This window comes from Thunnus maccoyii, chromosome 13 (assembly GCF_910596095.1).
Source record: "Thunnus maccoyii chromosome 13, fThuMac1.1, whole genome shotgun sequence".
In the NCBI taxonomy this organism is placed as follows: Eukaryota; Metazoa; Chordata; class Actinopteri; order Scombriformes; family Scombridae; genus Thunnus; species Thunnus maccoyii.
The window spans coordinates 9,097,121-9,121,815 of NC_056545.1; the positions used below are offsets into that span (position 1 = coordinate 9,097,121).

The 24,695-nt window shown below is 39.5% G+C and overlaps 1 protein-coding gene across 5 annotated transcripts; it reads right to left on the bottom strand.

Moving 5' to 3' along the window:
• On the bottom strand, nt 1-21,804 carry uimc1 (ubiquitin interaction motif containing 1). 5 transcript variants are annotated; one of them, XR_006099599.1, is made up of 24 exons: nt 21,730-21,788; nt 21,419-21,458; nt 19,048-19,162; nt 18,761-18,845; nt 18,312-18,430; nt 17,621-17,762; nt 17,315-17,460; nt 14,981-15,772; nt 14,120-14,183; nt 13,921-14,030; nt 12,821-12,942; nt 12,195-12,441; nt 10,385-10,489; nt 9,962-10,017; nt 8,454-8,626; nt 6,702-6,766; nt 6,058-6,172; nt 5,670-5,963; nt 5,190-5,262; nt 5,003-5,105; nt 4,824-4,872; nt 3,919-3,952; nt 1,553-1,851; nt 1-1,369 (listed from the first exon to the last, which is right to left on the bottom strand). XR_006099599.1 is itself a non-coding variant. In XM_042431193.1 (23 exons), exons 3-23 carry the CDS (start codon nt 19,138-19,140, stop codon nt 1,665-1,667), a joined length of 3,162 nt encoding a protein of 1,053 aa, XP_042287127.1. In that variant the 5' UTR covers nt 19,141-19,162; nt 21,419-21,458; nt 21,730-21,788; the 3' UTR covers nt 1-1,664. The 5 variants fall into 5 exon arrangements, 4 of the variants coding, with proteins under 4 accessions (XP_042287127.1, XP_042287124.1, XP_042287126.1 ...); XM_042431193.1 differs by having other exon boundaries at nt 1-1,851; nt 6,058-6,160; XM_042431190.1 differs by having other exon boundaries at nt 1-1,851.
• Between the last annotated feature and the right edge of the window lie 2,891 nt (nt 21,805-24,695).

Below are 24,695 nucleotides of genomic sequence, written 5' to 3' on the forward strand. Positions count from 1 at the left end.
TTGTGTCTCCATCAACTTTGCAGGAAATTATTTTATTTCATTTTTTTTTACAGTGCATCTCCCAGTGTGTGTGTTTTTTGGTCAAATGGTCATAAAAAAGGTCCATGATGAAGTTTTCATACAGGATTTTACAAACTCACATCCCTAAAACATGTTAAAGCTGTGATATTCTCTGATGCGTTCACTTTCAGTGGGACAAAGCAGAACTCTTTCTCAATGTGCTGCAATGATCTTGATGTTAAAATGGGGAAGTTTCCAGTTTTCAGGATTTGAATGTGTCACACTTCCTTCCACATACTATGTGCTCAAGTAGAACTAAGAACAGGTGATGTGGTGCCTAAAACCAACCAACAGATCTTAAAGGAGAATGGTTTTGTTCACCCTTTAAGTGCTGATAAATATTCATATTTGTCAGGAAACAAGACAAAGGATGAAAACTTTTTTCAGTGTTTCAGATGGAGGCTTTGATTAGAAAGTTATATTCTGAGTTTTCTGTAATCCGGATAGATTTGTGCTGAACAGACGGACTTTTAATTAACTTTCCAACCCGTTTAGTTTGTTGGAGCTCCTCTCAGATATATGTCAGGACTCTCGCTCTTTCAACTGTTGTTTGTGTTTCATGTTAATAATCTGGAAAGAGAATCGAATTTCAAATATTTCCTGATTTATAAGCCTGAACTTGCAGCACCGTTGAGGCTGTAACACTAATTACGATTAAAGCTGTTGAATAAATGTCAAACATGTTAACATGCAAATATAATAATTAATAATTCAATCTGATGTCCGCTGAAGATTATTATTAATAATATTTAATAATAATTATTATTTTTGTTGTCATTCTGTCTGTAAATCTACTTCTGCGTCCGATTCTTGCACGTTTTTGTTCTTCCGGCTTTGGAACAGGAAGTTAACATTCTTGATCCCGCTGACAAAACTCTGATTGGCTCGTTAGTTTTTCAGTCAACGAGCGCAACATCTGAACTATTTGAATCACCGAAAAAAATCTGAGAGTTAGCATTTAGCATTACATAAATCAGCGTGTAAACATGTATTGTTAGCAAGGCAAAATTCAATTTTTAGGATGTTTGTACAACATTTTAATGTTGATTGTTTACATTTAATGCTAAACATTAGTATTCTTCATGTTAGTTAACTAGTGTCGGACAAAGGTACATTTTTGACCTGAAGGTGGCGCTAAAGGAAGAGTCAGGATCATCGAGATCGGTAGGATTCATCCTTTGGGGATCAGGAGTTCATCTGGTCTGGATCGAAGAGTAAACAATAACTTTACTTCTCATATTCACAGCTGACGTGTCGGTGAACTTTGTATGGATGTGATGACGGGTTGAGACGTATCGCTGTATTTTAACTGTGGAGCCAAATCATTCTGTCAGACAGACATTAAATAAACGTAACAGTAACAAAAAGGAAACGTTTCAACACATGAGGAGGTAGTCGGAAACACCTTCAACATCGACAAACATAAATACAGAAAATATTTAGTGGCGTAATGATGTTTCCTTGGCGCTTTAAGTACAGTTTGTTAGTTTACCTGCATGAATATTCAAAATGTGACATCAAGTTCTTTCTGATAGTTCTGCAGTTTTTTAAGGCTCTGGGTTCCAGTTTGTTTTTTTTTTCAAACTCTCGTCAGAAAACCGTCCTCATCTTCGTCTTTGGCTCGGCTTCTTGGCTTGCTGCTGTTTTTTGAAGTCGATAAGGCAGCCGGTGGCCTCTGAGATCGGAGTGAAGGATCTGATGGGAGAGTTGCTGATCCTGAACCGTGATCCTGTACCTCCACCCTCCTCCTCCTCCTCATCATCATCGTCATCCCGCAGATCAATGACATCTCTGAAAGTAAACAAACGTACGAGAACACAAATCCACAACAGTTAAAACTGAAAGAACTCAACCAAACTGGAATTAAATGAAAGATCCTTCGATGCTCTGAGTTTTCTTGTATACAAATAAAAGTTATATTAACATAACGAGGTGCATCTTTAAAAAGAGCTTTAGTCCACTGATTTTAAGTAATTTAATAAGCAGCATACAAAGTATTCTTTGATTGCAGTTTCTCAAATGTGACGATTTGCTGCTTTTCTCTGTTTATCATCAATGTAAACAATATTTTGGGGTTTTTGACTGAATGAGTAATTTGAAGACGTCACTTTGAGCTCTTGCAACTTACAACATTTTTGACTACTTGCTGACATTTTAGACGATATGATTAATTTTTTTTAAAATCAACAACAGATTGATTGAGGGCTGCAACTAATGACTACTTTCATTATCAATTAATCATCAAGTATGTAAAATGTCAAAAAATAAACGTCTTTAAACCAAGAAACCAAAAGTATTTAATTCACAGTGACATGAAAGAAAGAAAAATGATTTACACTTGTTAAAAATGTTTAAATTTGGTATTTTTTTGAGTGATTTGTGTTTTGTAGGGCTGTAGTCAACCAAAGAAAATCTTGGTCGACTAAAATCGTACATAATCTTCAATTAATCGATTAGCAGCGCGCGCACTCGGCAGCCACACATTTCTCTGTTTAGCATCATCAGGTTATGCTAGCCCATTGTTGCTAACTTTGGAGCTAACCCCCTTTACTTTTCCAGCATTTGGGGAAACAACAGACGTGACTTTTTTGGCATTTATTAACTGACACACTGTAGTCTGTACTGTACATTTACTGCCAGACTGACAACTTACTACTAACTTTTGCCTCTGCTCCGCTCGCATCCACCGTCACTTCTCTGCTCCTCGTTCTTTCCCGCTCGCTACGCAAACATACTCCTTAACGGAGACACGCGACAGGTGGTTTCCCAGGCAACGACAGAGGTTGACTCACGTACCGGAACAGCGCTGCACAGAGACTCCCAAACGCTGTCGATTTCAAATCAATTATTAAAAAATATTTTTTTGGGCTGGCGGGGGTTCTCGTTGTGTCATTATGGAGAAACACAGATTCAGTAAACGTTCAGTAAACGTTGAGTTCAGTTAGACCCAGCAGTCTCCGTTAGGTTGGGCGAGTTCAAAGTTGTGAAAACAACGGGGGTGTTTTGAATACACCCCCGTTGTTTTCATAGGTAATTTGTTAGTCTGTCCCTCCGGCCGCAGGAAATAATGGATTAATCCTGGAAAGCTGTTGATGTCGCACTTTTCTCCTTATGAAAATAACACGGAGATTATTCGACCACTGAGAATTTAGTCGGACGAGAGCATATCGACCAAGCGGCAACCTCTGGGGCTGTAAAATGAAGCCAATGTGGAAGTTCCTTGAATGGCCACTTGAGGCATCAAAAGCGAGTCATTCCACATAGACCCTCATGTTAAAATGCCCAACTTTACAGCAGAAATAAACATGTTTACAGCCTGGTACAAAAAACGGTTTTGGTCTCTAGAGCTAATTTCCTCTTTCATGACAACTGTACGGGGGGTGAATTTTTTATAACTCACCCGTTTCAATTTTATTAAGCTGTAAAGTTCTGCATAATGAAGGACATGGCTGCTTTGAGTGACAGGTCCGCCAGCCGCTAGGTGGCTTGTTTCAGCCATTCGGCCCGCCTCTTTGCCCATTTTTGATTGGCTGGGAGTTAGGCAGCGTCACGTACTGCCAAGATGGCGACGGCCGGAGAGGCTCACTTTGAGCTTCAAAACCGCTCTTCAGAACGTGACGTCACGGTAACTACGTCCATATTTTTATACAGTCTATGATATCGACCAACTAATCGACCAGTCGACCAGCAGACTACAGCCCTAATGTTTTGAAGTTATGTTTTTTTTTAATGTGCATTTCTACTGAAGAAGTCAATGAAGTTTGGATTCAAAAATTTTCTGTTAAAAACAAAAAAAAACCCCTAAAACAAAACACATCTATAGTTTAATGATTGATGCTGAAGCTTTAGCGTACTCACCCCGGCTGGAGTCTGGATCCAGACGGACCGGCCTCTGTGAACAACAGAACAACAACATGTCAGTAAAACATCAATCAGACGACAGTTTGAAACCTTTTATTCAGAGGTTGTGAAATGCCTGGACGTTGATCTGATCGCGTCAATCATTTCAGTCATTTTTAAATCAAGAATGTCAAACTCGTGTTTCTCAGTTCCAGCAGTCATTCATGAGGATTTCCTGCTTTTCTTATTTGATAGTAAATTCAATATCAAACCAGACAAGATGTCAACTTGTATCTTTTTTAGTTTTCAGATGTTTTATACACCGAACAATTAACTGATAAATCAAGCAAATAATCGTTAGTTTCAGCTCTAAACGATTAGCATTTCTAATTTGACAGTAAATAGATAAGATCTAATGAAAATCTCCTGTGATCGGTCATTTTAAATGTGCAGCTCTGCCCTGTCAGTGCGTCTGACTTTATCTTCTGTCAGTAATGCTGTCAGATGACTGTTGGTCATGTTCTGGGTGTTTTTATTGTCATTATTATGTGATTTGTAGTCAGATCAACGTTTCTCAGGTTCATTTGTTCCTGCAGCTCATCTCCAGACAGCAGCAGGTTTCTCCTCAATGTCAGACACAAAAACAAGATTTCACAGTAGGACAGGAGAAGGAAACATCCTCCCGCAGTGATTATTCATCTATGAACAGACCCAAATTTCTCACAAAGTGGTGAGTTTATTTATTTTTTTTAATTTATCTTTGTGATACTTTGTCTTAGAGCTAAAAAGTCTTTGTGGTTCTGACAGTTTTTGGGGACTAAAACATTTATTCAATTATGAAAATAGTTGCTGATTAATTTTCTGACAATCGACTAATCGATTAACGGTTGCAGCTGTGATGTCGACGCTGCTTTCAGTCTCACCTGAATCTCCTCTCTCTGTTTTCTGCAGAGCCGACAGCAGATTTCCCTTCTGGAAGGTCAGAAATACAGAAAACAAAGTTATTATTAAAAAAGGGATAAAATCATGTGGAAGGAGTTTTGTGTCGTGTCATTCTGTGCTTTAGTTTCTCTCTGGTTTCAGGATAAAAGCTCAGACTCACCGCTGCAGTCTTTGGCGCCTGCTGTTGGATGCAGAGCTCAGTGTGTCGGCCGTAGTCTCTCAGAGGAACGGCTTTCTGACAGATGAAACATTTCTCTTGGTTCCTGTGAAAAAAATAAATGTAATAAAATCAGACTGACAAACACTGAGCTGCTGCAGTTAAATCTGAGAAGGTCGAACATATTCACCCGCCAGCGTCAGACGGGTCAGTCGGCTCCTCGGCTGCTCTCCTCGTTCTCTTCCTACGAGGCTTCAAAGACACTAGAAAGTGGAAAGAAGGGCGTCATTTTAAAGCTTTAACACAACACGGGGTGATATCGGAATAATGTGCTCGTTTACACCCTTAATTCCTACCAGAATCAGCTGTATTTTGTTTTTAGTGATGCAGGTTGAAGCTGCTTCATTAATACATTTACAGAATAAAGTGCAGCACGTTGGAAGTGGTTACCAGCTCTGCTAACTATCTAACTATAGAAAAATCCATTTCACATGAGTTATGGCTAAGTTATAAGAGTAAAAACATGTTGAATGAATAAAACGTTTTAACAGGATCATCTCTTTATGTGTCTGTATGACCAAAGACGTCCGTATCAGTTACAGAGCCAAACCTGCGCCGGTGCAGTTCTCAGCTTAAGTGTCTTGTACTTAAGGAAAATAAAGTTTTTCACCTCGATAACAGTCGGCCTCGGGTCTCTTCTCGTCCATGACGGCCACCTCTCCGTCGCAGTACGCCGCGTGCATCTCGATCTCTGTCGCGGGGAAGGATCTCTGACAGATGGGACAGTCGACGTTGGTTTCGGTGCTCTGAGGGACGACGACCGGCTCCAGTTCAGGAGACTTCGACCTTGGAAGCCGTCTGTCCTTTATCTCCTCCACATCTGGATCCCCTCTGTCCTCCTTCTCCTCCGTCACGTTTTGGCTGCTGACAGGTTTGTTTCCCTCCGTCTCTGTGGCCGCTGGAGCTGCAAACACAGAAACATACACTCGTCTTTTAGATTTATATATTTTAAAATAAAAAAAAAAAAAGAGTTTTCAGTTTTATTCATGAGGCCTTACCGTCCACCTCCATCTCCTCCTCTTCCTGTGCCTCGTTCCGGGCTGGAGAATCGACTTGGAGAATCATCTCCACTTCCGGTTGCTCGGGACTTTTAGGCTGCAGCTGTGGGGAAATCTGATCAACATGTGGAGACGTTTTTTACATCTGATTCTTTTCTGCAGTCGGACTGAAATCCAAACTGGAGGTTATGTTTTCAAAATAAAAGGAGGAGAAGATGATAAAAGAGTGAAATTCATTGAAGATGTATTTTATATGACGCTCTTTGCAGTCATGGATCAGGCTTCACTTCATCTCTGCTTTCATAACATTGTAAAACAAAATGTAACAAATAAATACATAGATATAAATGAACTGAATTGTTATTTATTAAAATACCAGACGCAGCTGTTTGAGTCAGTATCAGACTGATATCATAGATCTTTAGTTTAAAGTAGTTTTAGTTTGGTTTCAGACATATGGACATATTAGACTCAAATTATTATTCCAGGAAAAGTTGTTTTATGTAGAAAATCTTTGTCATTTTGTTCTGTTTTCTACAGAAATGTTGAGTAATTTCCCCTTTTTTTTCATTTTCCTTGTATCTCAAGTTGTGTAATTTAAAGACCAAAATAAATTTCAATAAAAAAAATAAAAAAAATCTCACCACTGCTCTGTCATCGGTGGCGATCAGCAGATCTTGCGTGCTGTCGTTGTCACTCAGTTGAGTCTCTGTTGTAAAAAAAAACAAACAAGAGCAGCGGTTTTAATAAAGTGTTAAAAGTTAGAAGGATTTCACTTCAACATGAAACTACAGCACATTATTGTTATTATATTATTATTATTATGAACATATACAGCTCTACATCCCATCATGACAGTAAAATTATTAAAGTCTGCTCGGGGTTAATCATATGTAAAGACTTTAAACATCTTATCAGACATCATGTGTGTAAAAAAACAAACACCTGTCAGAACATGAAACAGCAGTTAGAGGAAAACTAAAGAGTAAAAATGCAGAATAAAATGTCAAAAAACAACAAATTACTATAAATAATGTGCTGTTGCTCTGTTTGGTTGTTTGTTAGTGTGTTTTTTCGTTGCTATGGTTCAATGGCGAAACATCTGGAGCAAATAACACTGTGCCAACTTTCTCTCTCATGATCTTATATTTAAAGGTGAACTCTTGAACTTCTGTTTATGAAGTATTTTGTGTCCACAGAGGCGGCTGTGTGAAATCGGATGAACGGCCTCAAGTGATGTCATTTGAGTCGACGTTGGTCGAGACTGAAGACGAGGAAAGTTTGAAAAGTGATAAAATCTGTGGGTGAGGAGTTAGAAAAGAAGTGATGTTATTAAACCTCTGCAGCCGTCACCAGTACAACTCACCCCAGTCTCCCACCAAACTGTCAGTGATAGAGTTGCATTGTGGGTAATGTAGGCGCCAGTTATGACAAGGAAGAAGAATGTATTTCTAATTCTGCTGCATCGATTTTAATCCTTTTTTTTTTTTTTTAAAAAACCAACTCTATATGGATTTTCTTTGTCTGGTTTAGTTGAGAAAATGAATAAACAGTAACGTCCAGACACAGAAATGTTGCAAAAAATGTAAACAGACGTGAAGAAAACGGGCGTATGGGCTGATGTACAATAAACAATGTTAACTTTATTTAGATTATTATCATTTTTGATTAATCTGTCGATTATTTTTCTCTATTAATTGTTTGGTCTACGTCTAAATGTCAGAATACGGTGAAACATGTCGATCAGTGTTTCCTAAAACCGAAGACGACAAATGTCTTGTTTTGTCCACAACTCAAAGATCTTCAGTTTACTGTCACAGAGACTAAAGAAACCAGAGAATATTCACACTTGAGGAGCTGGAATCAGAGAATTTTGAAGTTTCTTATAAAAGGAAACAACAATGATGAATAGATTATCAAAATAGCTGAAGATTAATTTAAATATCGGCAACCAATCAATTAAAAGTTGGAGACTAAAACAATCAATCGACTAATCGCTGCAGCTTTAGTTTATTGACTTGAATGTGACTACTGTCTTTAAACACACACAAAAGCCACAAGGTTATTTGAGGCTCTTTATGTCACATTATCTGACAAAAAGCATCAAGACATTTCAAACACAAGCTGACAGTCACTGATAATTATCCTGACAGACTAATTACTTGTAATTAAACAATTACAAACATTGTGTCTAAAACCCTCCACATCCCCTGAAATACAGAGAACATGACCTCAAAGTCTTCTGTTGTAGCTACAGCTAATTCACCTCATTCTCTGGAGGCTGTCTCAGGCATTCTGGGAAATGTAGTACAATAAAATAAACACTCAGAATGTCTCCTGGAGTTCATAATGTGTAAGTTTACAGTAATAAATATATTAGAAAGTAGCTTCAGTACCTGGACAAACCTCGCAGTCATCAGTATCCACCTTTCCTTCTTTTCTTTCAGTCCTCTCTTCTTTCCCTCTTTCCTCCTCTTCCTCTTCCTTCTTGTCTTCTTCCTCCTCCGTCTCAGCTGGAGGAGAATCAGCTGTCTCACTGAGTTTTCTGCCTCTCAGTCTGAGACCTCGTCTAAAAAATGTATTAAATAAAAACAGTTTATCACGTTTCAGATGCAGCACAGATGATGTTCAACATTCCTGCGACATCTAATTTAATGATGCTCATTTCTGTTAAATGTAAATATTTTATCATGAAGCTGCTCCTTCAGCTGGTTTGGACACGTTCAGGCAAACAGACTTCTGTCACTGGGAGAAAACTGTTGTTTGTCCGTAAAACACACAAAATGTGACTTTCAGACATAAATCACCACCAACATCTCTGATTGGTTCAGCGGTTCAAAACAGATCGATCAATGAGATTAAACCAAGTCCCGATTCAGTCTGATTATCAAGATGAAGTTAATTATTCTGTTAATATCAATCATCAAAAATATGCACAAACACAACTTTCTATTTCTGAATAACAGCCTCCTGCTCCAAATTATATAATAACTCACAACTATGTAGTTATACTCAGATCAACTGGCGACACCTAGTGGCACAAACACAGAACTGCACAGTTAATGCAAACAAAACCCGTTATATAAAGTAAGTTTACACCGACATCTGTTTCTGAAATGTGTTGAAAGAGGAAAATAACAACAAAGATGTGTTTGTCTTTTATAAAATTAAAGGACTGTTATTATTATCTGACACTGCAACATAGTTTTTATTCTCCTGTTTAACCCATAAGAACCTGTTTCTCCTTAAAAGAGAATTATGAGGAATATAAAACAGAGCAAATGGACCACAAGGAACTTATTTCTGAATTTTATTTTGAAGTTCCACCTTCAGTGTCAAAGATCTGTAATGTAACATATATGTCATAACTTGTTTTATATCAATTTGTTCAAGAAATGTGATCCGAGCAGGTTAAATGTCATACAGGACGTCTTATTAAAGCAAACTTCCCTTTAGTAACAAAAAAAACAAGCTTTTTAAAATGAGCTAGTTCACATTTGCTGACCAGGCACGGCGCCATTTTGGAAGTGATGTCATGGGTAAACAGATTCACACATTGTCACGTGACTGCAGCGGGATGTTCAGTTAGACGTCACTTCATGAGTTCAAATCAAGGATAAAAGCTGTAAAAGGAATTTTCCAGAACATTGAAAGGGTTCTTATGGGTTAATATGTTTTATTATATTTTACCTTATTTTATCATCAGCTCCTTTTTATATTGCTTTTCTTTTATGTTTCATGTAAAGCTCTTTGAATAGTCTTGTTGGTGCCAGGATGTTAAAATAAAAACCACTTGACTTTTCGTTGTGGTTGAACAATATTAACTGACAGCAGCTGCTAACAGACTGAAATAACTGTGGTCAATTAAACAACAACAAACATGATTGATTCTGGCAGGTTTTACCGTCGAGGGACGAGCTGTTGAGGTGATTCAGCAGGCGACTCTGGTGAAGGAGATTTCTAGAAGAAAATAAATCATGTTTGTTAAATCAAGCATCAGGCGTGAAGCAGCTTTAACGTCCGCCGGTGTCTTCAGCTCACAGCAGCAACTATCAACATGTAATTTCATTTTCTAGGAGGAGAAAATCTCACCGTAACTGAATCAAACGATCAACCTAAAAGTTTTTCTGTATGAAAAACGACAGAGAAACATAATGTGTACAAATATCTACATGCACACTTCCTGTTAAATGTTTGAGACTGATGGATTTATAAAAAGTCACAGTTGCAACTTGATTCTTCTGATTCAACGTCCGACATCCAAGCCCATAAACACATCATTAGAGGCTCAACAGCTGTTAAATCATGAAGATCATCATCATCGTACCTCCGGCTCTGGCAGGACGGCCTCCCCCCACTCAGCCTTCCTCAGCAGACACCTCTGAGCCTGCTTCAGACTCTTCTCATAAACCTCCATCTGAGCCAGGATCACCTGACGGACAGACAGACGGATGAAAAACCAGAAATTAGAGTTTATATTTGTCTTATTTACACGTCTGGTGAAAGAAGAGAGAAAAGACTCATTTAAACAAAATGTGATTATTTTACTGTCTCCTGCATCTAAACATGGTTTTCTGCTTTATTTAAAAATTCATCCTTTAGTCTGTAAAACAGCGAATGAAAGTGAGAAAACATCTGAACGCAGCTGGAACATTTACATCTCGGTGTGTTCGACGTCACCATCCAGGTCATAAAGAGAAGAAAACATCTTATTAAAAGACAACAAAGGCAAAACAATAATTAGTTATAAATCTTACAATGTTGTTATACATAAAATACATATAAAAAACTAAACTATCCAAAGGTCAAAACGAGAAAATGACAAAAAGTAAATTAAGGGAAAAGATACTAATTTATCAGAAATCTTTACAGTAACATCCACATTATTTAGAAGGATGAAAATGATAGAAAAGACTCAGTAGATGAGTTCAAAGAAGCACTAATCTGAACATACATACATACCCTGGCAGAATCTGTAAGATGTGTATCATTCATAGTGTCTGTATGTGACCATAAAGTTCAACTTTGGTCTCATCACTCCAAATAACTTTGTTCCAGGAGTTTTGAGGCTTGTGTCGTTGCTGTTTTGTGGCGTTGGCACAGTAACGGCTTTTTTCTTTGGTATTTTTGTTCAAGTGTCTCCTTATTGTTCATCTTGAAACAACCAAACATGCAACTCTCAGCTGAACTTACATGTGTGTTTTTTTTCTTTGCAACCTGAATTTTTCTGGCACTTGTGGCTGAAATCGTTCTTGTTCTACCTGACCGTGGCTTGTTATCAACACAGCCCTTCATTTTCCACTTCTTCATCAGAGCTTCAACACTACTGATTGGCATTTTCAAACTTTTGGATATCTTTTTATATCCTTTTACTGATTTTTAAAGTTCAACTCCCTTTTCTTTTGCTTTCCTCATGGTTCAGTATCCAGTAAAGTCAGAGCAGCCCTGATTGAAATGTGCAGGCGTCTCTAAAGAGCTGAGAAACTCGTTAACTATTATACACTAATTACAATCAGACAAGTCACAGGTGTGGAAACTTACCTTTCACAGCCGTTTACACCTGTGTGTGTGAATTATGTGTTTATTATCAGCTCAAACATTCGAGGGGATGTAAACTTTTGATCAGGGGCATTTTGGTGATTTCAGTTATCATTATGATTTTCAGCATATTTCACAAATTCTACCAGAGTATGTAAACTTATGAGCAGAACAGCTGCAGATATTTATCATCCAAAAACCACATTATCCAAGGAATAAATTAAATAAAGGTAATAAAACAAAATGTGCTAATGATACAAGCGCACCAGAACAATGGAGTGTAATTTAAGGATTAGTTTTATGATACTGAGCTCCAGAATGACTAAAATCTAACAAACAAGCACCTTAATTATCCCTAAAAATCTTAAATTATAATATTAAGTTCATCATTCATTCCCCTGGGAGTCTGTAAAGAAAATAACAAACCGTGTTTTCTCATTTTCTCACATATTCAGGTGTGCAGAGTTTTAGTGAGAAACCAAAGAAAACTGATTGATTTACAAATTGTTCTTCCCACCAACCAGTTAAATTATTATTAATCATCTTGAGAACTTTGTAGCTCTTATCAGAATAAGTGTTGAGGAGAAACACATCTTCACCTGTGTGTAGCTGTCTGGGTCGAGGCCTCGCGGACAGAAGGGAACCCCCCAGTAGTAGTGAACCGTCGGCCGGCCTGCGGGCTCTCCAGGCGGGGACGACGCGCTGCTGACTCCCTGACTGCTGATTGGCTGTGGTTCTTGCTGCTGGCAGGCGGACGTAGAAGAGGTAGAAGGTCTGAGTGAGATGCGTTTGTTGGAGCTGCTCTGATCCTCAGTGGACGCGTTGACACACCTGTGAGGATTCAGGCTGGAAACACGGAGAGTCACAGTGAGAAAACAGAACAGATGAAAACAGTTTAATTGGTCAAATATATCAAGTTCAGTCACAAGATCTAATAATATATTTATAAAACAAACAGTAATACATATAGAAAATCATATAGCAAACTAAACTTTTTCTTTACAACCGTATTGAGATCTTAAAGATTATTAAGCAGTTGCATTTCAGCAATAACTGAGCGCAGCAAACTTTAACTTTGTGCAACTCTGACACCTGAGTACGCCGTCCTAATATCAATATTAGAGCTCCGGAGACGCCTTAAATGTTTTCAACCTCATTTGACACGACTGTGTGAACACAAATGCCCTTATCTGAGCGTGTTGTCAGCTTGTTCGTTTGATCTGACCTGCAGTTTGGTCCGTTCGTCCCTGGAGAGGCTGCAGTCACGTGAATCTGGGAGGCCGCCGAGCCGTCCGCCTCATGAACGAGTCTCTCCCCCGGGAAGACCGGGCTGGGCGAGCCGACCGGCTGCAACACACGGAGGGAACAACAGTGAAGACGGCGTGATACTGTCTGATAAAAAAACACCGCTGTCGATGTGATGTAACACATTTATTTGACTGTAAATAAAATGATAACGACGGCTGGATGATTTTAACAGTATTGAAGTATTTGAGTTATTATATTTTATGATGTGAATAACTGGGGAAATGTGTCTCTTACAGTATTTCTAAATCACATTAAAAGCTAAAACCAACAATAAATTGATCTGGTATCAAGTATTGTGTGATATATCTTATTCCTCTGTTGTGCAAAAACATCGGTGAGCCAGACCGCTGCACTGGGTGACATGTTCCCTCATTACCATGAACACACACACACACACACACACACACACACACACACACACACACACACACACACACACACAGGTTTATTTTTAAATAGGTTCAGTAAAACAGCTGCTCACTGTAGTTTTTACCAAACAAACAGGAGGAAATAGTGCATTTATTGGGGACTATTTTCAGCGGTGGATGAATCCACGGTGTGAGTATGTAGTGAGTATTTCTGGCAGCAGGACGGTTAAGTGACAATAAGAAAAACACTGAATATCGCCAGACTTCTTCTTTAAAATAAATAAACTTGAACAGTCCAAATGCAGAATTAAAATTCTCGTCGTCACTGAAGCTCTGAGCGCATTCTGGTGATGCAACGGTGAAAAAGACGCATCTTAAAAACACATTGTTATAGACTCACCTTCTCGTCTGACGACTCGCCTTATTTGTTCACATAACACAGATTTGTTGTGTTACTGTTTATTTTTAACAGTTTTACCTTTTGGATGATTTTATCTGTAACCATATTTTCTGCTGTTGCGACTGTATTTTGCTGTTTGCTGTCTTTTATGTCGTCTCTCTCTGCACTGGACAGCCATTTAGGCTCGTAGCTTGAAAAGCACAAAACAAATAAAATCGTCATCATCATCATCATCATCATCATCATTACTGTCACATCTTCGTCCTCGTCAGACCAGTGCAGCGTCATGTCACTGGTCAGCTCGGTTTCAGAGTTCCGGTTTCCCGCTCCAGAGGCTTCATTCAGCTCCTCTGAATCAACTGAAACCAGAAAACAGCGTCAGTGAAGAACAGAAACTCACCGACCAACTACTCCACATGACGACGTGTGATGTGATGTTTCACTCTACCTGACTTGAACTTCATGGTGCTTTTGTTAAACCTGTCGTCTTGACTGTGATCCATCTTTTTGTCCTATATTTAAAGAGCAGAAGAAGACAGAAATAAAAGAGGAAAGTCACAAAGTGTCTGGATGTTACGAGGACGTGGAAGATGATGGAGGAGAACTTCTGTTTCTACGACAAACACTGCAGCGGTGATGTCAGACAGTAAATGACACTTTGGTTTCATTCTTCTCATACAGGCAGAAGACTGAAGATGACGTCAGACAGTGACCTTCATCAACACCAGTCAGCTTCACTGACTGATTCATGTTGCAGCTCAGTGGACAAAGGACATGATGAATGAAGGGTTTGACACACAGTGAACTGGAGTCTGTCCGTCCTCCTCTGTTGTTCTTCCTGTTAAAACGGCTTTTTGGGGAATTTTTCTTTATTCCAATGGAGGATTTAAGGATAGAGGATGTTGAATTTCTGTACAGACTGTAAAGTCCTCTGAAGGAAAATCTGTGATTTGTGATATTGAGCTTTACAAACAAACACCAGCTTGACTTCAACATTGGCTTGACAAGATTAATCTGCAACTATTCTGATAATAATTGTTTTATATGTTTAAGCAAATATGAGGAAACATTTGCTGGTTTAAGCTTCTCTGTTGTGATAATTGTTGTTATTGCTTTTGTTTGTCATTCACTGTAGTAAAATGAATATGTTTGGGTTTTGCAGCAATAGAAAAAATGATTAACTGACAAAATAAATAATCAGATTAATTGATAATGAAAGTCATGGTTAGCTGCAGCCTTAATCGTGACATAAAGAATGAGAATCAAAGTGTGAGATTCTCACCCGTCACACACACACATATTGACTGACCTGCCTCAGACACAGAGCAGGATCTCCGGTTCCTTCATTCGAGCTGCTGGACCGATGACGTGAACCAGTCGGTGGATTCTCATCACTGTTCGAATCTCGTAGCTCTGCGGCTGAAGACGTCACAGACTTCTCCTGCACATCAGGATCAATGTTTTGTCTCCTTTCAGTCCTGCACAACGCTGGGCTCGTAGAGCGTCCGTGACTCTGCTCAATCTGTCCGTCCTGTCCTCGCTCGGTCTCTGAGGGGACGGGAGTTTTGGGGAATGCTGATCTCTCTGAGGGGGTGGCGTTCTTAAGAAGGCCTGCGTTTCTTGGGAATACCGGGCTCTTGGGCCGGCAGGATGTGGGCATCCCAGAGGAGGAAAAACTCTCCTGAGAGGAGAACATGAACCCTGAGTTTTCACTGGTTGGTTTGCAGGCACTTGGAAGCTTCTCATGCTGAGTATTCCTGCCAAATACTGGACTTTTAAAAAACTCCGGAGTCGGTTCCACCTCTCCGTCGTCTCCCTGAGCGGTCTCTGAGAAGACGGGACTTTTAGGACGCGCTGTGCTCTCGGACAAAGCGAGGTCGCTGGAGCTTTTGGGAAAAGTCGGACTCTTGTTTTGAGCAGACGGAGACTTTTGGGTCGTGGTCGAACTGTCCTGAGAGCACAACACAAACCCTGAAGTTCTGCAGGTCTCCAGCAGGTTCTGGCTCAGCCGCGGGACCTGAACCTCGGCTCTGCAGCCGGTCGACGGGAAGACGGGAGATTTACGGAGCTGACAGTCGTCGATCTGGGTGGAGTCGCAGCTCTGTTTCAGTGTTGAGAGAAAACAAATACATACAGGTGTCAACAGAGCTTTATACTTGTTGGAAAACAGGATTTCAGGACAAGATGGTGACCATCGTCATGGGAGCATCGATCAGAACGCCAGAAGAATGAATATCCAAGGTTTTAAAGGTTTTTTATTTAGTTTTGCTATTCATGTATTAATGTGTTTATTTTGTGGGGAGTGGAGGATCAGGGTTGTGAACTGTAAGGTTTCATTCAGGCTCATCACGGTAAATAACATTTTAAAGCGACGTTATTACTCAACTAACAGACATAAAAACTTATTTTCATGATCAATAAATTATAAATTTAGCAAGCAAGAAGCCAAACGTTCTCTGGTTGCTTTTTTCTATCTTATATGATTGTAAATTGAATCAAAGCTGAAAAAATTAGTCGACTGCTCAAATAGTCGAAAGAGAAAAAAAACTATGAAAAACGCAAAAAATGTGCTGGTTCCAACTTCTCCACGGTTCCCCCTTTTTCACCCAAAGCAGTTGGAGGGCCGGTTCGGAGCCGGTGTCTAATCTCGAACCAGTTCTTTGCATTTCGACAGCCAAAGAACCTCAGAGTGGCACCAACTCTTTGCTGGTCTAGAAGGAAGAACTGCTTACGTCAGGGATTATCATGACCAACCGAAAACAAATCGACGCCATTGTGGCAGAGATCTTAAGTCAGGCTAAAAGCTGTTAATATGTCACTTTATTAAGGTTTAGATAGATTAGAGATGTGAAGGGGCCGCTGGATGGTGTTACATCGTATTTGGTGACCCATCAGATTCTGTGACCTGCAGTGTTGGAAGAAGATAAAAGATAATACATGAGCAGCATTTTAATATATCAGTAACTGCAGGTAACACAAACCGATGGGTCACCAAATATGGCGTAACACTGGGTGAGACGGCCGTCAGTCATGTCTTGCTTGACTATACTTCAGTGTGATCAGTCTGCTACTAACAGCACACTGAATCGTTCATTTAGTAGGCAGTGTGCCGTATATACATAGATGGTTATGTAGTCCTCCATTGTTGTTGTGCTTGGAGTTCTTCTCCTTTTTCTCCATCTTGAGGCGGGTGGCAACCAGCGTTATGGTGAATTACCGCCACCTACTATGTTGTGTTTCTAGGAAACCAGAGACGTGTGCGGTTATGTAACGACTTGGTTCTTTAACTCGTGGAAAAAGCAAACCGGTTCTTAGAAGGTTCGCGAGTTTGAACCAACTGCGAAACGGCACCATCCCAGATCCAGCACTGGGTTCCAAAGGGGGAATGAGAGGATCTGCTCATTTCTTCTGTTTTAGATCATCGTAATTTTGACACTGTTTTTGTTTTGAACTGTTGGTCTCACAAAAAAATAATGATTTAAACACATGACTTTAGGCTCTGAGAAAGGTGATTGCCCATTTTTCAACAGCTTGCCCTAAACTGAACCACTTTAGACTCTAATAAACCGTGACCAGTATCGTTAATTGTAGACCTGGATGTAAAACGTGAAGGAAAGAAAAGTCAGGAATCTGTCGGACTGACCTGCGGTGAGTCCAGAAGCACAGACGGAGACTCGGAGCTGCAGGGTGAAGCCTGAGACAAGTCCGGCATCTCCAGCAGAGGACTTCCTTCTTTCCTTTTACGCTTTTTATTCCTGTTATTGTTTTCATCTCCTGGTCCTTTTGTTCCTGCAAATACAAAAAAAAAGCATGTTGTCAAAATTCACAGGAATTTCAGTTGATCTGATTAAGAGTCAAAATAGTTTACATTCTTTTTCCTTTTCAGTAAATATTCATTTTCCTGCTGTGATACTTCAGCAGAATCATATTTTACTCGTCACCGTCTCACCTGATCTCTCCTCTGATGCGGACGCCGTCTCCCCGTTCGAGTACGAGAGTTTCCGTCGAGAGCAGAGTCTGAGCGAGGCCTCGGCTTCAGGGAGCAGGCTCTGACTCTGGGAAGGAGGGCACGGTTGTGTCTGACTCACCATCTGAGAGAGAGAAAAAACCACGACGTCAGAAACGGGAACACAGAACGAGGGAAAACAGGTCGGGGTCCAGCAGCTCCTCACGCTTCACAACAGCCAGCTGAGCAAACACAAAGGAGATGAAACTCAGCAGAACGTGTCAGTGTCTTTGACAGAGACTTGTTCTTCACAAGCTGTTGAGTTCCACAACACTGCAAAGTATTATGGGAACTGTAGTTTCAAACCTCAGAACACGTTTATCTCAAATAGAAAAAAAGTTTTTTTGTTTTGCACAATCAGTAAATATTTTTTGGCATTAATGACACAATAAACTTAAATAAAACTTGGATTTTTAAAATAAAAGCTGTCCTAGAACATGTTTAATGAGGCTGAGTTTCCTAATAAATCCTGATACTATTATTGCAGGACATGCTGAGACATTTGTGACTCTGCTAAAAGCTTCTAAATAAAGGGGGTAAAAAAAACAAAATAGCCTTAAAACACTGTTGACTTCACTGTTGTTGGTTGACACAAAAGCCAACATGTCCTCTAGAAAAGAAAGAAAAGACTCACACTCTCTTGGATGGCTTTCATCACGGCCTCTTCCTCTTGCTGCTGCCTGAGCGCAGAGACGCTGGCTTCCTGTTCGCTCAGACGCAGAGCCAAGTCCATCATCTCCTCCTCTGTCATGTCTGACAACAACACAGACACAGAACCAAAACAGAAACCAAAAGTCAGCTTTCAATTTCAATTACAGATTCACAAAAATCCTGCTCATCAGATTATTCAGTGATTTCATCAGTACAACTTTATTAAAGGCTTTACGGAGCTTTATAGCGGGCTTCAGCCCCTTGTTTATCCGTCTGGCTGCAACTTTACTGTTTTGCTTCTCTCTCAGTGCTCTCATAGCGTCCTTTTCAGCCGCAGCAGGCAGCTGTTTTCAGAGAAAAAGCTCTAAAAAGCCGCTGTACACTACCTGCTCAGCACCAAACGGCAAACTGTAGACTAGCTGGTGAACAAACCTTTGGATTTTGTCTTGTGTTCTCTCTCCTTCCTGCGTTTTCCTCTTGCTGATACTGATGACAGAAGAGATGACGAGAGCTCATCCTGGATGAACAAAGAAAAGTGAGTTTAGATGCAGTTATTTCCCAGACAGCGATCTTTTTGGTCCATTTGTAGCAAATGTATATAAACACACAAATATTAACAACACTTCAACAAACTATGTTCCTAATAATTCACTATCAGCTACAGTTGAATCATCAAATCTGCTCTCAGCTGATTTTCACTAACGTTCACATTTCTTCACCTTGTCGTCGAGATCTTCGTCCTCCTGAGTGTCTTCGTCCATCTGTTGGCTTTCAGAGGGAACGTCCTTGTTGATTTGCTTCCTCAGAGCCATCCTGCTCTGCTCCGGAGTGACTCTGACCAACAGAGACACAAAAAGAAAAGATTCACAGCGTTACATTTCAAAACCGCCTATAACAGAAGCTTTCGATCCAGATTCACAACACTCAGATTCTTGCATGTTTTGTATCCTGCCAGCGTCAGATGGATTTGGGGAGTATCAGTAAATTCATGACTGTTGGGAAATGACTTCATTTCTTGATTTAACAACGTGCAACATATCTGTAAATGTGCCAGCGTTAGCCAGCTGGCTCATGTTCAGTGGCAGTTCTTTGGCAATATGTTGTGAAACAGGGCTGTGAAACGATTATTTTCATTATTGATTCATCTGCTGATTATTTTACTCAATTCATTGATTTGTTTCTTAGTCCATAAAATGTCAGTAAATAGTGAAAAATGCCTGTTATAATCTTCCAGAGTCAAAGGTTCCATCTTCAAATGTCTTGTTTTGTCCAACCAACAGTCAAAACCCAAAGACGTTCAGTTTGTCATCATGTATGGCAAGAAACGCACCAAATTTCCCCATTTGAGAAGCTAAAACCAGCAAATTCCTGGCATTTTTGAATAAAAAAAATGACTAAAACGTTAATTCAATCATCAAAATAAGTTGCCTATTAATTTTATGTGGATCGCCTCATAAATTAATAATTGCTGCTCTATTCTGGAATCAATGAAGTGATAAATTAGGAAATATAAACATCAGACAAACACTGATGCAGCAGCACAAAGACCAGATCCAATATTCAGCACATGAAGCAGAAACTTTGCAGACATTAGTCATGCAGAGCAGTAAGACACAGATAAAGTGAAATGGCAACAATCAACAGTATTGAACTTAATAACATGTTGACGGAAACAGTTTAAAGTTTGGTCTTCGGTATTATTATACTGAATATTATTTTCATTACTGATTAATTGTTTGGTCTATAAAATGTCAGGAAATGGTGAAAAATGTCGACCTCCTGTTGATTGACTAATTGATTCATCAACTAATCGTTGCAGATCTAGTCTCCAGTTTTTAAAGGAGAAAAAAAATCTCAGGCTCAATAATTTTCCAACTTAAAGGACAAACAAAAATTTTTCAAGTCTGTTTTAACCAGCAGTCAAGTGTCCATATGAGCAGTGACTATATCAGGGGCTATATCATGAAAAACTCACTTTTTTTAGTGCTTGTGAGTATGTATTTGGGTCTCTGATGTTCTACTATCACACAAGCTGTGGAATAAGACAACCCAACAACAAGCCATTCAGATTTGATGCCTCTTCTTATGTCACATGGGGGGAAGCTAAGCTAAGGGCTGCTGCTGTCTCATCTTCTGAAGGAATAAACACCTAATCCTGCTTTGATCCGGTGCAGTTTACAGGCGGGAGGAATTTGCTTTTTAAACTTTTTGGATTGAGTGGATTTATCTTCAATCTCGCTTGTCAACCTAGCTAGAGCTAAGTTAACACCAGAATCACACACCACTTCAGCTGCTGTCATCAATAATAAACATATTAAATGCCGGAGATGACGTTAGACGTTATTTTGAGTGTGGATGGAGCAGCTACATTGTTAGCATAGCTCTGATTGATCTGAACTCCATTCAGAAAACAAGCATTTTAAAAGTTGTTTGCTTATCGTCTTGCTGAAAAACCTGACCAAGGATGAATTCAGGCTTTTTACAAACAGACATAATGACGTAGTTATTTCAGCATCCTTTTGATCCCTTTATTGCAATTAAATCACAGCAAAATCTAAGTTTATTTACACTCTCTGAATACGGCTGTTTGGACAAGATAAGAAGGCTGCTGTGGTGCTCGATCCTTGTGGTATTTTGACCAAAGCATATCAGATAAACTTCATTAAGACCCCAGAGACCTGTGTTTACTTGTGGAAAAGGGGTTTAATATGGCCCTTTTAAAAGATCCCCTTCAAATAGGCTTTCAATGTAGTAACAAAAAGAGGGACTTTAGCACTAAAAAGACTGTAACGTTGAAAGATATCTACTTGATTTGACTCATCTGGACGCTGAAGCTTCATATTAGCTTCATATAAACTTTTAAATACATTTTTGCACAGAAGGAGGACTGTGGATTTTGTCCTCCATCACTTCCATTGTAAGTGCATTATGAAGGGATCTTCTAATGGTCAGTATGAACAGGAGGAATGATTACAGCAAGAAAAACAGGTTTCACTGTTCATTTGAGCTCCTGACTGTTGTTTTAAGACACACTTGGAAAATTGTGAACCCGTCCTTTAAACTGAGCTTCCCACTCTCAGCAGTATTTACCTGACGATGAAGAGTGTCCTCCTCTTCCTCTAACTAACGTCTGCATTAAAGTTTTAGAAACAGTTGAATCAGAAAACAGAAGTCACTGGAAACACATTAAATCAATCAGCTGAAATTTAACGGTCACAGCACGAGAACATCGGTTGATATGGAAACAAACTGACCAAACTGTCAATAAGTCGCATTTCCGGTCGCCTGTGTGATTAACCGTATGATTAAAAAACACAGCGGCTATTTTTTTGTTTGTTTTTTTGCTCAAGTGCTACCGAACACAACAATTAACCGAACAAATGTCAGTTTAAAACACTCACAGCGGAGTTTTCCTCACTTTCGCGGCGCCATGTTTGTTTCTGTTGACGCAATCACGTGACTGCTACGTAAGGCGCGTATTTGACGATGCCTTAATGGACTGTCAGAATGTCTGGACGCTGCCTTCACGGACTGTTTTTAACCAAACGTTTATCACTGATGAAAGAAGTATTCATGTCCTCTACTCAAGTAAAAGTACCAATACAGAAATGTAAATATACTCCGTTACAAGGACATTGGACTTCCTGGGTTTTAACCCATGTGTCATCCACATATCTAAACCAGTGGCTTGATAATGTTCCTCTGAAGGAGTTCAGGGCTCTGCTTTCTACTTCCTCTAGGAAGAGATTGGCCTTAATGGGAGGTACTGGTGAGCCCATAGCACAGCCACACTTTTGTCTGTAAACCCCCTTGTTGTACTGGAAATAAGTGTTGTTCAGACAGAAGTTCAGCAGTTCACAAATCTGGTCTGGGCTGAGGTTGGCTCTATTGTTCAGGGTGTTGTCATGTGACAGTGGTTTCCTTACGGTTTCCACTGCCTCCATAGTTGGGATGCATGTAAACAATGAGGTCACATCATTCAATTCATTTCAATTCAATTTTATTTATATAGCGCCAAATCACAACAAAAGTCATCTCAGGGCACTTTTCACATAGAGCAGGTCTAGACTGTACTCTTTAATTCACAGAGACCCAACAATTCCCCCATGAGCAAGCACTTGGCGACAGCGGTAAGGAAAAACTCCCCTTTAACGGGAAGAAACCTCAAGCAGAACTGGGCTCTTGGCGGGCAGCCATCTGCCTTGACCAGTTGGGTTGGACACCATGATTTCATCTGGGTCTGGTGTCAATCCTCGAACCTTGTTCACAAAGTCCATGGAGTTTTGAAGATGGTGAGGAGTGTTACCAACCAAGGGAGCTAAGATCGTAGATACTATATGTTTGGCAACATTGTAAGTCACTGAGTTGATGCTGCTGACAATGGGCCTGAGGGGGGCTCCTTCGTTGTGTATCTTGAAGAGCCCATACACGCATGGGACGACTTCTCCAGGATACAAGAGATGACATTGTTCATGATTGATGGTTTTCTCTTTCTGTATCTGCCCTAAACATTCTATGGCCTTTTTCTCGTGTTCACTGGTGGGATCTCACCTCAGTGTTTCATATGTATTAGTGTCACTGAATAGTGTGGTGACCCTGGCATGGTAGTCTGCTGTGTTTAGGACCATCTTCCTTTGTCAGCCAGTAGGATGGTAATGTTTTGGTCCTTGCTCAGTGACGTCACAGCCTCCCTTTCCTGAATGATGAGGTTGGAAGGGGGTGCCTTTGTGTTGGAAAGGGCCGCCGATAACTTCAACCATCTGTTGTATGTTTCATCCAGTGCGGAATTATCTTTCTTTTGCCTCTATGCCTGCCTAATGCTTTAAGCATTTTGTCCAATCCCTGAATATGTGTTTGACTTTTTCAGTTTAAGTGTCATTTAAAGAGGAAAAGGGCCTCCTGTCTTTTCTCTGTGTTAAAAGTTTGCTTTCACTTTGTCATAAATCAGAACTTTGTCCACTTTTGTTGAAAATGGGGAATGTTTATGTTACTTCTGGTTGAATAAATAAATATATAGTTAAATACTTCAAATGTTTCCACATTAACTTAAAAATGTCATCTGATTTTCATGTGAACTCAAAACCTTAAAGCTGCATTAAAAGACCAGTGTGCAGGATTTAGTGCCATCTAGTGGTGAGGTTACAGATTGCAACCAACTGAATACCCCTCCCCTTCTGAGCATGTAGAGAACCTCCGGGCCACAAAACTTGTGAAAATGTGAAAAGTGTTTGATTTGTCCATTCTGGGCTACTGTAGAAACATGGCGGTGCAACAAGGCTTTGTGAATGAGGACCTGCTCCCTATATAAATACAAAGGGCTCATTCAAAGCTAATTAAAATACAATGACTCTTAGTTTAAGATGATTATACACTAATGAAAACATAATTATGAATATTATATTCCATTTCTGCCAATAAATCCCCTCTAAATTCTACATACCGGTCCTTTAACTGATTAACAGACACACAGAGACAACAGACAACAAGCTAGAAACACATTTAAATAGTTTCACCTTCATGTTGATCAAAGGAAGCTTTGGTTAAATGAAATGAAAAACAATTCAAGCGAAATCCAATTAAAACTTCACTGATTAGAGATTTAATTTAAAATAGAAGAAAAGCATCTAAATCCTGATTTACACTTGAGTTTGACTTCTTTATTTTCTTCCTGGCTGCTTCCTTCTCTCCTCCACAGTCACACACTGCAGTACTGTAACTCAGCTGCAACATCAACTACTGTGAAAGAAGTATTTCTACGCTGTAGTACTACATGTAGTTTGTGTATTTGTTCCTGTAGTGACTGTAGGTGTGACTGAGTGTTTTGTCCAGCAGGTGTCGCTGCTGCATAAAACATGTTGATGATGATGATACTTTATTTTTACATCCAGCCTGCAAATTAATGTTTTATTTGTCCCATATGATTTTTCACAGTAGTCATTTTATTTTGGTTGCAAAATTGGAGCATAAAATAATATTTTTTCACATACTACATATTAATGCACAATGATGAACCTTATGCTGCTGATGAATGATATCTGAGTGTTTCTGAAGCAGCTTGAGTTGGAGAAACTTTGGCAGATGGATGAAAAGAAAGAGACAATATGAGGTGAAAAAAGCAGCTTTTTACTAAGTATACTTAAAACAGTTCCATTTCAATACAGGCAGTTACACTTAATATAATTAAAGTTGGGCTTTTGTATGACTTTAATGTGATTCTTTGTAAATGAAAGCAAATGGCCTCTAGTTCCTCATCTAACCCTCTCAGTGCCCAGTTTAGAGATCCAGAGCGCCTCCCTCTCTCCACATCTCTCCTTCTCTTTGACAAACATAATCTTTAATTTCCCAAATATTTATTCACTACAGCTCA

Coding starts and splice junctions, on each gene's coding strand:
- uimc1 (XM_042431191.1), bottom strand. CDS start 19,140: ATGGCTCTGAGGAAGCAAATCAACAAGGACGTTCCCTCTGAAAGCCAA. Junction 17,763..18,311: donor TGAAAGCCATCCAAGAGAGT/GTGAGTCTTTTC, acceptor TCTCTCTCTCAG/ATGGTGAGTCAGACACAACC. Junction 1,852..3,918: donor GGATCCAGACTCCAGCCGGG/GTGAGTACGCTA, acceptor GTTTACTTTCAG/AGATGTCATTGATCTGCGGG.